This window comes from Triticum aestivum, chromosome 6D (assembly GCF_018294505.1).
Source record: "Triticum aestivum cultivar Chinese Spring chromosome 6D, IWGSC CS RefSeq v2.1, whole genome shotgun sequence".
In the NCBI taxonomy this organism is placed as follows: domain Eukaryota; kingdom Viridiplantae; phylum Streptophyta; class Magnoliopsida; order Poales; family Poaceae; genus Triticum; species Triticum aestivum.
This window is the reverse complement of record NC_057811.1, coordinates 477,027,047-477,042,688: the sequence shown is the minus strand read 5'-3', so window position 1 is coordinate 477,042,688 and position 15,642 is coordinate 477,027,047. Positions and strand designations below refer to the sequence as shown.

The window sequence follows — 15,642 nt, the reverse complement described above, 5'->3', positions numbered from 1 at the left end:
ATATCTATTCCAAGGAGTGATGCCTATGTAAAAATTGCGAAGAAGAACGAAAGTAGATTGCTTCCTAGTAGATCTATTCTGAGCATTGAAAATTCTATACCAAGCATCTTTTAGATTTTCTCCCTCCCTTTGTTTAAAATTAAGAACTTCATTATCGGGAGTACTAACAATGATAGGAGGACTGGCCATGCCGGCGAAATAGACGATCTAACTCACAAACACACAAGAGGCAAGTGAAAAGAGGCGAATGGAAAAACGGCGAATAAAACGGCAAAGGTGAAGTGGGGGAGAGGAAAACGAGAGGCAAATGGAAAATAATGTAATGCGAGGGATAAGAGTTTGTCATGGGTACTTGGTATGTCTTGACTTGGCGTAGATCTCCCCGGCAACGGCGCCAGAAATCCTTCTTGCTACCTCTTGAGCATGCGTTGGTTTTCCCTTGAAGAGGAAAGGGTGATGCAGCAAAGTAGCGCAAGTATTTCCCTCAGTTTTTGAGAACCAAGGTATCAATCCAGTAGGAGCCTGCACACAAGTCGCCTAGTACCTGCACAAACAATCAAGAACCTTGCAACCAACGCGATAAAGGGGTTGTCAATCCCTTCACGGCCACTTGCAAAAGTGAGATCTGATAAAGATAATAAGATAGATATTTTTGGTATTTTTGTTGTATAGATTGGAAAATAAAGATTGCAAAATAAATAGTAAACTAGAATTGTAGATTGGAAACTTATATGATGTAAAGTAGACCCGGGGGCCATAGGTTTCACTAGTGGCTTCTCTCATGATAGCAAGTATTATGGTGGGTGAACAAATTACTGCCGAGCAATTGATAGAAAAGTGCATAGTTATGATGATATCTAAGGCAATGATCATGAATATAGGCATCACGTCCGTGTCAAGTAGACCGAAACGATTCTGCATCTACTACTATTACTCCACACATCAACCGCTATCCAACATGCATCTAGAGTATTAAGTTCATAAGAACGGAGTAACGCATTAGGCAAGATGACATGATGTAGAGGGATAAACTCAAGCAATATGATATAAACCCCATCTTTTTATCCTCGATGGCAACAATACAATACGTGTCGTTTCCCTTTCTGTCACTGGGATCGAGCACCGCAAGGTTGAACCCAAAGCTAAGCACTTCTCCCATTGCAAGAAAGATCAATCTAGTAGGCCAAACTAAACCGATAATTTGAAGAGACTTGCAAAGATATCAAATCATGCAAATAAGAATTCAGAGAAGAACCAAATAATATTCATAGATAATCAAGTTCATAAACCCACAATTCATCGGATCTCGGCAAACACACCGCAAAAGAGTATTACATCGGATAGATCTCCAAGAACATCGAGGAGAACTTTGTATTGAGAACCAAAGAGAGAGAAGAAGCCATCTAGCTAATAACTATGGACCCGAAGGTCTGTGGTAAACTACTCACACATCATCGGAGAGGCTATGGTGTTGATGTAGAAGCCCTCCATGATCGAATCCCCCTCCGGCAGATCGCCGGAAAAGGCCCAAAGATGGGATTTCACGGGTACATAAGGTTGCGGCGGTGGAAAAGTGGTTTCGTGGCTCCCCTGGATGTTTTCAGGGTATAAGAGTATATATAGGCGAAAGAAGTAGGTCGGTGGAGCTACGAGGGGCCCACGAGGGTGGGGGCGCGCCTACCCCCCTGGGCGCACCTCCCTACCTCGTGGCCGCCTCGTTGCGTCTATGACTTCCACTTCAAGTCTCCTGGATTGCGTTTGTTCCAAGAAAGATCCTCGCGAAGGTTTCGTTCCGTTTGATATTCCTTTTCAGCGAAACACTGAAATAGGCAAAAAAAATAGCAATTTGCACTGGGCCTTCGGTTAATAGGTTAGTCCCAAAAAAATATAAAAGAGCATATTAAAGCCCATTAAACATCCAAAATAGATATTATAATAGCATGGAACAATCAAAAATTATAGATACATTAGAGACGTATCATCGATCAACTTAGTATCGCAGTTCTCTAGGTACTGTCGCATGAAGCGGTAGTACCGCTTTACTACGGGTTGTGCCATAACGGTAGGATTTGTCCCCACGTATAAAAGGGGGTCTTCTCCCCAATGGATCTTATCCGTTGAGATCATGTTTGCCCTCCATTGTTTACCTCCTTTGAGCTTGCTATCTCTCAATCCCTCCAATGATTCTTGATAATTCTTGAGGGAAAAGGGAGAGGAGATCTAAATCCACATTTCCACCAATCACTTTCCCCTCTTAAGTGAGGGGAACCCCTATGGATCTAGACTTGGAGCTCTTTGTGTTCTTCTCTTTGTTCTTCCTGTCATTTTTCTCCATAGCATTAGTTGTTGTGGTGGGATTTGGGAGAGAATGACTTGGGCACTTCGTGTGCCCTTGCCATTGCATTTGGTGCATAGGTTTGAGTTCTCCACGGGGATACGTGGAAGTGAAGTTTGAGTAGCATATTACTCTTGGGTGCTTGATACCCTAGATCTTGTTCCTCTTGGGTGCTTGGGCGCCCTAGACGGTTGGTGGTGTCATGGAGCTCAATCATTGTGGTGGAAAGCTTCGAGCCAAGCGTCGGGTCTCCAATTAAATTGTGGAGATTCCCCCGAGCAATTTGTACTGGTTCCGGTGACCACCCCCAAGGGTTGTCAATTGTATGGGTTCGGTGACCGCCCCCAAGGGTTGCTATTTGTACTGGTTCGGTGACCGTCCTCAAGGGTCTCTTACCGGAATTACGACATCTTGCATTGTGCGAGGGAGTGAGGATATTACGGTGGCCCTAATGGCATTTTGGGTAGCATTATGCCTTCACACCACTCGAAATGGTGATTAGAATTATTAAGTGTGTGAACTTCGGGATACATCGTCGTCTCTGCGTGCCTTGGTTATCTCTTACCCGAGCTCTTTAATTATGCACTTTACTTTGTGATAGCCATAGTGTTACATGTTATCACTTAGTTGTTTATCTTACTTAGCATAGTTGTTGATGCACATAGGTGAGCCTACTCGATTTAGGTTTTGTGCTTGACAAATAAAATGATATTTTTATCTCGCATTTGTTCAAACCTAAATCATAATTATTTTAAAACGCTTATTCACACACACCCCCATGGCGACATCCATGATCTTTCACTCACCTTCTTGCAAAAGTTGGGGTCATTTGAACAATATCCAAAATAGACCATGTTCAATAGATGTTGTCCGAGTAGGCAAGAAGGCTCTGTCTAAGAGCACGTTCTTTCTCGACATCCTTGAAATGGCCCCAACTTTTAATTTTCATGGCCATGTATGGCCAATTCAAGGTACCATGCCAGATTTTTTTGTTTTCGACAAAATTTGCATTTTCTAAAGTTTTCTCAGTTAAAAAAAGACCAATAAATGGTCAGGCGTGTCGCAATTTGCATACGGTGTCGGAAATTGTTCAAACATGATATGTATGCCTACCACTGGCATTCCTACCTGCTTGCAAAAGTTGGGGTTATTTTAAGGATGTCCAAAAATACACCATGTTGAACGGACGGTGTTCGTGTAGGCTAGAAGGCTCCGTGTGAAAGCATGTTGTTTCTCGACATACTTGAAACGACCCCCAATTTTTTTCCTATGGCCTTGTATGACTAATTCACGACACCATGCCAATTTTTTAAGTTTTCGACAAGTTGCATTTTCTAGAGTTTTCTTCGTGGGAAAAAGATGACAAATGGTAGGACGTGTCACAACATGCATACAGGGTCGAACGTCGTTCAAACCAGACAGGGATGGCTCACATGGGCATACCCAACTGTTGAAAAAGTTGCGGTTAGTAATGAGATTTTTTAAATAATACTATGTTCAACAGAGAGTGTTCAGGTAGGCCAGAGGGTACGTTTGGGAGCACTTCAATTCTTGACATCCCTTAAATAGATTGATTGTTTTCATGGCCTTGTATGAACAATACAATGCACCATGCAAGTTTTTTGGGTTTTCGACAAGTTTTGCATTTTTTTGGAGTTTTCTATGTTAAAAAATACCGATATATGGTCAGGCATATCGCAACTTGCATACAGTGTCGAAAGACATGCAAACCAGGCATGGATGCCTATCATGGTCATGCCCACCTACTTGCAAAAGTTGGGGTCATTTTAAGGATGTTGCAACGGAGGGTGTTCGGGTAGGCTACAAGGATTCGTTTGAAAGAACATTTTTTCGGCATCCAGCAAATGACCCAAACAAATTTCCGCCATATTATATGACTAATTCAAGGCATTATGCCAGGTTATTTGGATTTCTGACAAATTTTTCATTTTCTGATGTTTTCTCAGTGAAAAAGGACCAATAAAGGGTCGGACATGTAACAACGTGCAAACGGTGTCAGAAGTCGTTCAGACCTATGCCTCATATGTCTGTGCCATACTGCTGCAAGAAGAGACATTTATCCATAGTCCAGAAAACCACCACTTCACAGGAGTGTGCTAGATTAGGCTAGACGGGTGCATCCGTGACAATGTAGTTTTTTTTAATTCGAATGATTCTATTATTTGCATTTTCTGTCATTATCAATCAACATGAACATTTTCTTATGTACTAGCCATTTCTTTAAATTTTTCAATAATTTTGAAATTATAAATTATGTATGAAAAAATTATAAAATCAAACACATTTTTCAAAATTACTAACAAATTCCTAACAATTGATGTTGAACACAAATTTCAGAACATGTACTTTAAAAAACAACTATTTTTTAAACACAAACATTTCTTAATTTTGTGAACAAAAAATTCGAAAATGAAAACATTTTTAAAATTCGACTCCCGGTGGGAGCGGATTTAAACAGGCCTGGGCAAAAATTTCTGGAATAAAAAGGACTGTGGGGCTGTTGCTCTACAGTAAATAGTCAAAAAAAATTAAAGGTAAGAACATTTTTTGGCATTCCCAAGAATATTTCAAATTTTTGAACAGATTTCTAAAAGAATAATGATGTTCAGAAAAGAGAAAAAGAATTAACATAAAACAAAAGATAGAAAAGAAAAAAAATTAGGGCTTGGCCCTCACTAGGCGACCACATTGCTCCCGTTGGGCCAAACAAAGCATTCGCTGATTTGCAAAAAGTGCATCTCTTTTTTCGTAATATTTTTGTAAAAAATTCAGAGAGTTTGAAAAAGAAAAGTAATCCACCAATTTGTGAACTATTTCTAAAATTTGAGAATCTTTTTGTAACACAATTTCTACCTATACAAAAAAATCGTTGGTTTGTAAAAAAATGTAAATTTTGTACAGATTTTAGAAAAACTTTCACTAAAAATGTTGCATAAAAATTCATTAAACTGAAAAGATTCACAAATTTGAGAAAAAGCTGACGGCGCCAAAGACGATGGAAAGACCTTTTTTTAGGAAAGACGATGGATATACCTATTTACCGCTCCTTGCGACAAATTATGGCTCAATCACACAGAGGCGAGCGAGCTAGTGACTACCCTTAATTAGAAGGGGGTATAGAGAGATCTCATTCATTGTTGTGTTTAGGCAGATAAAACCTAACAATTTGGAGCACACATAGCAAGAGTCGACAACTCAAACTAACTTACTATATATATTCTCGCTCACAACACACGGCGATTTCACAACTTTGCTGATTACAAAGAGATCAAGATTACAAATGAGTTACGGTTGAGCATAGGAAATGTTACATCTTACATCTGACAAGCATTCATAAAACGGAATAGGGGGGCGGGGAGAGCGCAACTTTAGTCCTTTTCATGTTTGTTATCTTTGCGCGGACGCGGTGTTTTGGCTCCTACGTGCATATGCACCCATTGTCTAAATGCACATTTTGAAAAGTTAAAAAATCTAGAACAAAAATCCCGCAGTATATCTGGACATTCTATGTGCATGCACAAAATATGGGTGAAAATCGACATTTTTTGTGGCTTGTGTAAAAAAGATAAAGAAATACAAAATGAATAGTTGTAATGAAGCATCAGAATTTGTCTTTTTTTACACAAGCCACAAAAAACCTTGTTTTTCACCGAAAACTTTGTACACGCACATAGAATGTCCGGATATACACACGGGATTTTTGTTCGGAATTTTTCAACTTTTCAAAATGTGTATTTAGACAATGGGTGCATATGCACCTAGGAGCCATTGCCAATTTCCGCACATACACACACCTATCGAGATAAATACACTTCCTTCCTCTCACATATTATTCTTACTTCCACAGCTTGACAGATTTGTCGTGGCTCGCGGAAGCCACCATCCCGGTTACCGGTGATTGTGCCAACGCGGCAATTATACCTTCGTGAGCTTGTACCATCATAATTTGGTTGTTTACCATGTCCCATAGCTCCAAAGACTGCATCGACGATAAATTTTGAGTGAATTCCAGTATTTACCCCCTTACTTTGACATTTCTTACGCGAATTACCTCATTTAACAATTTTTCATCCGGATTACCCCATTAGCGATTGTTGTGCCAACTTTTAACCCTTTTAACGAATTTTATGTTGCGGATATATAGCTCCTCTACTGGTTGTTTTGCCAGGCAAAGGGTCGATGGAGTTATGTCTACTAACAGTAATATCAGAGGCTGGTACTTGGATTTTTTGCCACTTTCAGAGGATAATTTATGTCTACTAATTTACAGCGCCTTTTGCCAACTTTTACCCCATTTTAAAGAATTTTATGTTGAGGATTACCCTGTATATGATACTAAAGTACGGAAAACAATAACATCAAAATTTGATGTTAACATCTTATATAAGCTAATAACAGGACCCAAACATTACAAGACATATCAACATAGCTTCGGCTAGCATATGGATGTTATAGGTAAATATTAGCAGCCTTCACATTATAATTAGAAAAAAGAACCTTAACAACAAAGCAGAAATGAAGATTTCTAAAGATAGCTAATTAAATTTACTGGTAGAAAAGTACAAGGGTACACACTTCGCAAAAACAATTAGACATGCTTCAAATGCAGATAGTAAAGAGTTTGAAACTCAAATGTTTGAGCGAGTGCTATACCTGGTAGCCTCCAATCACCAAGAGGTTGGTATAACTTGGATGGAACACACAAGAATAGAACGCATTTCCATTTGAGCTGACCTCATGAGTGCACTCTCCTGATGATACTGACCAAACCTTAACTTGATCCTCACTGACAGATGCCAGGTACTCCCCACTGTTATCCCAGCACAACCACTGCACGCTTATGTTATGGCCCTGAGATTATAATCAAACGCTCAAGTTTGAAGATTACTTGGCACAAACTTAATGATTGCAATCACGAGCTTATTTAAAAGCACTGGAAAAAATAGCGCGCTATAGGGCCGCTAATAGCACGCTATAGCGTGAAGGAAATTGTCTTGCTAAATTAATCAGTGTACAATGTCTCGTTAATGGCATGCTATAGCGCGCTATAGCATATGCTAATAGCATATTTTTAGGGGCGACACTATTTTGTGTAGCGCGCTATTTTTTTTATTGTTTAAAAGAGAGAGTGAGGAAGGGAGAGAGAGGCAGGGGATTTGAAATGTGAATGTGCAGGGGCAACAACAGAAGAAAACATTGCAAATGAACTTCTCATTGAAAGAAATGAAACATTGCAACATTGATGCATCTGTGTTCAAAACAGACCTGCAAGGTGTACTTTTTGGTATGTGTGTCAACGTCAAATATAGAGACAACATTTCCTGTAGTAGCTGCGAGTAATTGTCCAGTGCTAGGTTGGAAACGAACGAGAGGACCGTCCTGTCCAAAGTCAGACTTACAAAACAGCAAATTATTCAATCATATTGTATAACTTATTAAGAAGATTTTTAAGGGATCAGAAAGAAGAGTGTTAACCTTCATGGCACCTAGATAGGTAAGCTGAGTCACGTTCCAGTACCGGATTTCACCATTCCTATCACAAGAACACAAAAGGTCTGTCTTCTTTGGATGAATATCTAGTGACACAATTGGATATTTATGCCCAGAGAATGTATGATGAGAGAATCGAGTCTGCCAAACAAGAAATTGAAGTTTCAAGCAATATACAAAGTGCAAACACACAGATAATACACATATATGAATTATGCTCTCTAATTCATTTTCACAATAGTCATGTTTCATATTATAATCCGAGTCATGAATAATATAGATAACTGAAATAACCTCCACAGCCTTTTCCAGTACTCTAGTAGTGGTAGGTACATCGAGAATGGCGTTCTGGCTCCCGGGAGAGCGCGCACTTCCCGCATGAATAGTAAACAAAACATACTCCCTCCGTTCCTAAATATTTGTTTTTCTAGAGATTTCAACAAATGACTACATACAAAGCAAAATGAGTGAATCTACATTCTAAAATATGTCTACATACATACGTATGTTGTAGTCCATTTGAAATGTCTAGAAAGACAAATATTTAGGAAGGGAGGGAGTATATAGTAAATGCTTTCAAAAAATTCTGGATTTTTTGTTGATGTTCCTATTAGTGTCGCAAGCATCCTTAAAAATTATGCCAAACGGAGCAGCAGCTTTTCTCCGGTAAAAACAAATTTAGGGTAACATTTGGTGTTTATTTTGTTTTCTTTACACAGGACAAAATGTTTAATCTTTTTGCCTACAAATTTATATGTAGCACGTGGATGTGACAAAGAACACACAGAATTTTGTGTTGGAATTTTTTTGGCATTTCAAAAAATATTTTTGTGCGCAGGAGCGCGCGCTCCCGGAGCACCAACAGATTTCCGTAAGTACATCTTAGTACTGAGAAGTGGAGTGCATGGGCGACTCGAGCGGCGGCTAGGGTTTCAAGAGCTGCCACCTACACATCCCCTCCCCCTCCTCGCCGCCACCCGAGGAGGTCGCCGGGCAAGCCCGCGCGGCCACCGGTGACGGTGACGGCAAGGCCTTCGCTGCTTTGTTCGCGGAGGTATGGATCCACGGGGCGGCGGCCCCTGCCGGTGCGGCGTCACCGTTCGCGCCCTGGACGGTGTGTGCAAGGGGCTCAGGTCGGTGTCCTCGGCCAAAGAGGTGGTGGGGCATCGGCGCTTGGCGGCAACAGCGTGGAGGCCTTCTTCCTTGCCAGATCTGAAGGTTTGTTACTCCCTCCTTCCCGCCCCTTCCCCTTTGCGCATGTTGCCAACGGCTTCTGCTGGATCCGGTGCTTTTGGGGATGGTGGTGTAGATCGGGGCTGGGGGAAACCCTAGGTTCGGCCCGGCAGCGACGTCGGCTTTGGGTGTCGTATTCTTCTTGGAGGCGGTGTCGTTGTTCCTTTTCTTGCCACCTCTGTTTCTTCTCCAGGGTGAAAATCCAAAATCCGGCCTGGTTGGGCAGCGGTGGCGCCATGCGTGACATCCCCTCCATGGAGGTCTTGCCTGGGGAGCTATGGATTCGGGTGTGGGTTGTTGAAGGTAGGGGCTTTGGCCAGCGGCTGATTCCTGCGGGTGTAGTGCTGAGGTGTTGTCCCGCTGCCCTGCGTCCGCCTGTCTGCTGCTGCCAGGCACTCTAGGTCCGGGTCAGTGTGTCCGGCATGGTGAGTTGTCTTCGTCGCGAAGGTCAAGATCTGTGGGTGCCCTGGATTTTGAGTTTGCCTCTCTCTAGCTCTCGGTGAGCATCTCCCAAGTCCGACGGTGAGCGTCTTTTGAGCCAAGACGTGAGGGTTGTGGCCCTCTTCGGTGGTGGAGGGAGGTGTTGCGTTCAACCTTTTCAGTGTTCATCCTTGTTCTTGTCGTCCATTCAGTTCAAGTTGTCCCAGTGGTGCTTCTACTGCTCTTTGTCCTTGGCGCCTGAGAGTTGCGGTCATTTGCTTCTGCTAGTTGTGCTTTATCTTTGTATCTCTAGTTACTAGCTTTGCGATGTGCTGTAAGTTGTGGAGAGTGCCCCATTGTATCTTTCGGGCGTTTTCTGATGTTTCTTTTTATGTCGTTTGTATTCTGTTTCGTGTAATCTTCGCCGGTTGATGGCTTTGTTAATTCAAAGCCGGGTTAGGTCCGAGCCTACTTCAGGCTCGGGCTGAGTCTTTTCTGTAATGAGGCATAAAAGAAATAGGCCCCCCTAAATAATATTTGGTCAGCATACCATTGAGTGCATGTTGGGCAAACTTTGGCAAAACTCAGTGGAAGTAGATTTGAGCAGTAAAAATTTAAACTGGACAATAGTTTTCCAGTTTATTGATGACTTGCGTAAAAGAGAAGCATGAACTACGCCGAACACATGAAGCTTGGTGCCGAGGCTTATTTGTTGTATCGCTTGGTCTGGGTTACGATACGCATATCTGCCTAGCCTTTTTTTCAAAAAAGAAAAATCACTGACATGTACCAACAAGGTATGGTTGTGGGCGTGCCGCGTGGGACCTTGCCACTAGGCTAGCTGCATTCAATAGATATACCAATGTGGTTCGGACGTTCGGTTCAGTTCATATATTTAAAAAAAGAGGTAAATACACCAGGGGTTTTAGAACTTGCACGTGGCAGTCACTTTGGTGCACAAAGTTGAAAAATACATATTTGTGGTCACTAAACTTATGAGACCGTTCAAATACAGTCACTCTCCCCGTACGTCACTCTCCCCGTACGCGCGTATACGTCGACGCAAGCGTGGCACAGGCTGCTGTCAGTGACACATGGACGCATTTTGGCACAAAAACCTTTCTTTTCGTTTTTGTACAAAAAAGTCAACCACCGATGGGACCTACCTGTCAGGAGGAGCGATAATTTATCTAAAAATGTATGAACGGCCAAGTCTCGAACCCCATAAAACTATCACAATAGACGTCACAGCCACTGCACCAGAAGTCTGTACGCAACTACCAGGGATAATTATTTTAAGGGTTTTTATCAGTTTTGCCATCGGTCGTACTACACTACTCAGTTCTGCCACTAAATTTTTTCACTGCTCAGAAATGCCACTGTTTCGTTAGGCGCGTGCTCAAAAAAGCCATTTTTTCACCGTTACCGCCAGGTCAATGGACGTTGACCAAAGGTAGATGACGAAAATACCCCTATCCCATTTGTCAACTATCCTCTCTTTGTTTGAGCTATGGGCCCACCTGTAAGGCGAGCATGAAAATAGAAGAGAAAAATTGGAGCCAGGAGATTTCGAACTCAAGACCACGTCCTAGACAGGTGCGCGTGCTAACCAGTTGAGCTAAGGGAAAGTTTTGATACAAAAGGAAACGTATATCCTATATCCTTTAGTTAAATATAATATTCAAACCAAACAGTATATAATATCCTTTCTTGTTGCTCACTACTCCATTTCTCCAGCTAGCTAATTCATGCATCACACGCTAATTGACAGCAACAACAAATATGATAGCAGGAGCACATGATTTTCTAAATTCCTCTGAATATTTCAGCATGGTGCTTGCCCATTTTTCTGAAAACAACACAAATGCAGCAAGGTTTACAAACTTCACAGGTGCAGCCTTTTTTTACTTCCAGTATCCATAATTCCATAGCCATCCTGACCATCAGAACACGTGTACCAAATTGCACACGAGTATCAACAAGGGACCAATCAGCTACTACAAATTCTACACAAGAAATTCCATCTCTACTAGCTACTATGAGCCACACACGCACCACACTAAGAATTAGCATACTCACCCTGCCGGAATTTTAGAGGCTACAACATGTTGGGGCGTCCGGTGGCCGACGCACTTCTCCGATTCAGGACGGTTGTCCGTCGCCATTGCCATGGAACAAATCACTTCAAGGCATCACGGGAGGTGGCGGAGCTGGACTTGGGAGGAGCCGCGAAGTCAGGCGGGAGAAATGTCGGAGCTGCCTGCCTTGAGTGGCGGTGCTGGGCGGGAGGCAGCGCGGAAGCCGTGACGAGGGCAGCGCTGGGCGGGCAGCGCGACGGCTGTGGCGAGTGGAGTCGCGCCGGAGCTGGGCGGGCAGCCGGGCGACCGGCTGTTGCAGTTGAGCATCGGCAGGCGACGGCTAGGAATTGTGGTTCCGGCTTGAGAAACTGATACGAGCAGGTTAAGTATTGGATAAGGGTAAGTACATCTGCTCCTCAATCAAATGCTTCAATCGGGTGTGGTGGTTAGCTTGCCCGCTCACCACACTTACGTCTCTGGTTGGATCCACCTCATCTCTCTTTTCCTCCTAATTTCTTTTCCTACTCCTTGACAAATTGGGCCCACACCATGGAGAGAGATCTTGCAAATGAGCCCAGGGGCATTATAGTCATATAACATGGTCAACGTCCATTGATCTGACGGTAACGGTGAAAAAATGGCTTTTTTTAGCACGCGCCTAACGGAACAGTGGCATTTCTGAGCAGTGAAATAATTTAGTGGCATAACTGAGTAGTGTAGTACAACCGATGGCAAAACTGATAAAAACCTTTTTTTTAATGTAAAAAACGGAAGCGCTCGTCGAGCAGAAATGGGTTGTGGTCCACGCGACCCATTTTACACTTGTTTTTTCTTCAGAAATTTGAAGATATTATGTAAATTATAATGCCAATAATAAGATAACTTCCAAAAATTGTTCATGTATTATTCTAAAATAATACTTATGAATTATAAAATATTTGTATAATAATAACACAAATAGTTTTTTAATATTCATAATTATAAAAATGTTCATTTTCTAGAAACATTCATAGCTAAAAATTTCATTTATCATTACACCTGTCTGTTTTATTTTATAAACTAGACGAAGTCCCGCGCATTGCAGCGGCAACCTTGTTAAAAATGTATGGATATGTGGTAGAAGACTAATATTAATGCAAAAACAAATATAAACGTCTGTTACATGAATTAATTTCCTGGAAACAAATTCATGCATGAGGTTGGTGGAAAAAGTAACTTATGACTCCATGCATGACTTGATGATGTGGCATTGTTGCATGGAGAGGAAAATTACATAGTGGGTTGTACCTATTTAGGAATAGATGATTCGTGGATCATAAAAAAAATTCATGTATTATTTTCAAATTATATTTATGAATAATAAAAATATTTGTATAATTATAATACTAGTACTTTTTAAAAGTAAATTGGTAAATACTACTTTAATTATACAAGCATTTCAATAATTACATGCACATTTGGTATAGTTTAAAATGTTCATACTTTAAAATCTAAATTGTTGGTATGAATATGTAATCGTGTCAAATATTTAAATTATAATTTTGTTGAATATAAGTCATGAGTAAAAAATATACACAAGTTAATATTTAAATTTTATTAACTAAACATTTTTTTTGTTTTAAAAGAATGTTTAAAGTTTATACAAGATTATATATGCAATTCAAAATATGTATGTGCGTTAAAAAACTACATGACATTTGTAAAAAAAAACACTGTAAAAATATGTGTGTAAATTAAAGCATGTGCATTGCATTAAAAAATGTTGACACATTTCAAAAAATTTATATATTCGTGTAGTTTACACAACGTACAATTATATTCACATAATTCAGAAAACTGTTCGCGTGGTCTTTTTAATGCTTGAACATATTTTGAATTACACAAACATTTTTATATGGCACGTACTTACATAGAACAAGAGTGATACATTGTTTGTCCCTAAACTACATCACATGTCGCTGTTGCTGTTGCACTGTTTATGGTTATTAGATAGATTTCTTCATTAAAAAGTTTCAGTCCGCGCTAATAGGATATATAAGGTAGTCGTGCTAAGTAACATTTAGGTACTGTTGGCGTGGTGGTTGTCCAATCGAGCCACCTAGCAGTACGAACGTGTGATCGAAATCACCTGCCCCACTATTTTGCCTTTTTTATTTGAGGGGTTTCCTACGGAAATAAAAAAAGGCTGAGGGCTATTCTAAAAATCTATCATACAGGAACGTTTACAGTGGCTGACAGCGGGCCTGTGCCATGCTGACGTCGGCGGATACGCATGCGTACGGTGAGAGCGACTGTATTTGAACGGCCTCGCAAGTTTAGTGAGCACAAACACGTATTTTGCAACTTTATGCACCAAAGTGACCGTCGCGTGCAAGTTCTAAGACCCCTAGTGTATTTACCTCTAAAAAAAACTACTTTCAGGTTTTATTCACAAATTTGAACCAAAATTTTGAACTTCCAGAAAGCTAAGCATAACTTACATCTCTAGCATTCCATAGCTTAATTGTTTTGTCAAAAGCAGATGTTGCCATCTGTGTAGAGTTAGGTCTGAAACAGACATCGGTGATAAGGTAAGCATGCTCTTCTGGTAAATTATGAGTCTGGAAAGTGTCCATGTTCCAAACTACAGCCTGGGAACAAAAATCAAGTGAGGCACCACATATACTCATAAACACCAAAGGTGCAGAAGTTCCAATCTTAAGAGAAAAAGGTTCACACAGCATGGCAGTTGCTCTTACTCGCACCTTGTTTTCATGTCCAGCACTTGCCAAGATCCTGCCGTCGGAAGAGAAGTTGCAGCAGACTAACTTCCTGCTGCTTGCTGGTCGCCAGCAGTTAACCTCGCTGAAGGTGAAACCTAGGCGAAAAGGGGCAAGTTACATAGACGATGGTGTTGGCAAAATACTGGAAAACATCAGAAACACTATACTACCTTTTGAAGCCGCCGGATCAGGCTCTGACGGGCTTATTTTAAGTTGAGTAAAAATGCCCTTTACGTCTTCGAGATCATCCTGGTAGACACAACAATCACCTTACAAATCTTTCCGACGTATAATGGCCGTAAGTTACATCGAGCAAAGCGTGAGAGTGAGCTACCGTTTGATTTGAAGAGGATGCGAGTCCAGTACCATCCTCACCATGCATCATTGAATCTTTTGGAACATGGCGCATGTTGTCAGCCATTTCCGAGTCCTTCAGGTGTATCTGTGGATATAATAAGAAATTAAACATAGGTACATGGTGCCAAGCAAATATTACCTACCACGACCCTTATTTTGAAACGGAGGGAGTATATAATAACTGTGGGTACATCACATCAGAAAGAAGCTGATTTCAAGCCTGATTACTAGGGATATAAGTTGCAGCAGCCACGGACGCGGCAAGCCCCGCCCCGGCCATGCACCGGAGGTGGATCCGAAGGACCGGTCTCCGGGTCTCCGGCAGCGAGGAGGAGGAAGAAGAAAGGAGGGAGCCGGTAAGAGGGGAGAGGGAGCCGGCGGGGCGAGCTGGTGTGGTGTGAGTGTGAGCCAGTGAGAGGGACGGGCCGATGGTTGTTAGCGAGAAGACTTGGTTAATTAATTAAGGATAATCTTGCTTTCCCCTTATAACCACCGACGGCTGCTCCACGTTTTGGCTGGTTTGCCTTTGGCGTGCTGTGGGATTAACTAAAAGGACAGCTGGTATAGGACGGGCGTGTAGTTTTAGATCATCAATTTGATTAACTAAATATGTGGTATGTCTCGTAAATATCATATAATTGGATTCATATGTGGATGCAGTTTTCGTACAGATATTTTTCATCACATACAAATTACAATACATAATTAGCTAGCTAAATTGTCAACCTAGTACTCCTATACACCCAAATGGAGGTTTTTCTTTTTATAGAAGCTAAACAAGTAATAACAGCTCTTGATCTCTCATTCTATCTCTGTTCAGGAGAGGGGGAAACAATATGTTCATCACTGGTAACGAGTTAGGAAAAAGCTGAAGCAAGCCACTGGAACACGATCAAAATTAAGTTGTGGAATACCTCAAAAAAGTTGTTGAATGTTTCAAAAAAAA

The 15,642-nt window shown here is 41.3% G+C and overlaps 1 protein-coding gene across 1 annotated transcript; it reads right to left on the bottom strand.

Annotated features, from left to right (window-relative positions):
* Nucleotides 1–5,956: 5,956 nt before the first annotated feature.
* Nucleotides 5,957–15,078, bottom strand: LOC123146093 (transcriptional corepressor LEUNIG_HOMOLOG-like). Its single transcript, XM_044565680.1, has 8 exons — nt 14,674–15,078; nt 14,510–14,588; nt 14,322–14,434; nt 14,058–14,207; nt 7,832–7,987; nt 7,622–7,735; nt 7,010–7,207; nt 5,957–6,335 (listed from the first exon to the last, which is right to left on the bottom strand). The coding sequence occupies exons 1-8, from the start codon at nt 14,806–14,808 to the stop codon at nt 6,192–6,194; spliced, it is 1,089 nt and encodes a 362-aa protein (XP_044421615.1). The 5' UTR covers nt 14,809–15,078; the 3' UTR covers nt 5,957–6,191.
* Nucleotides 15,079–15,642: the final 564 nt, after the last annotated feature.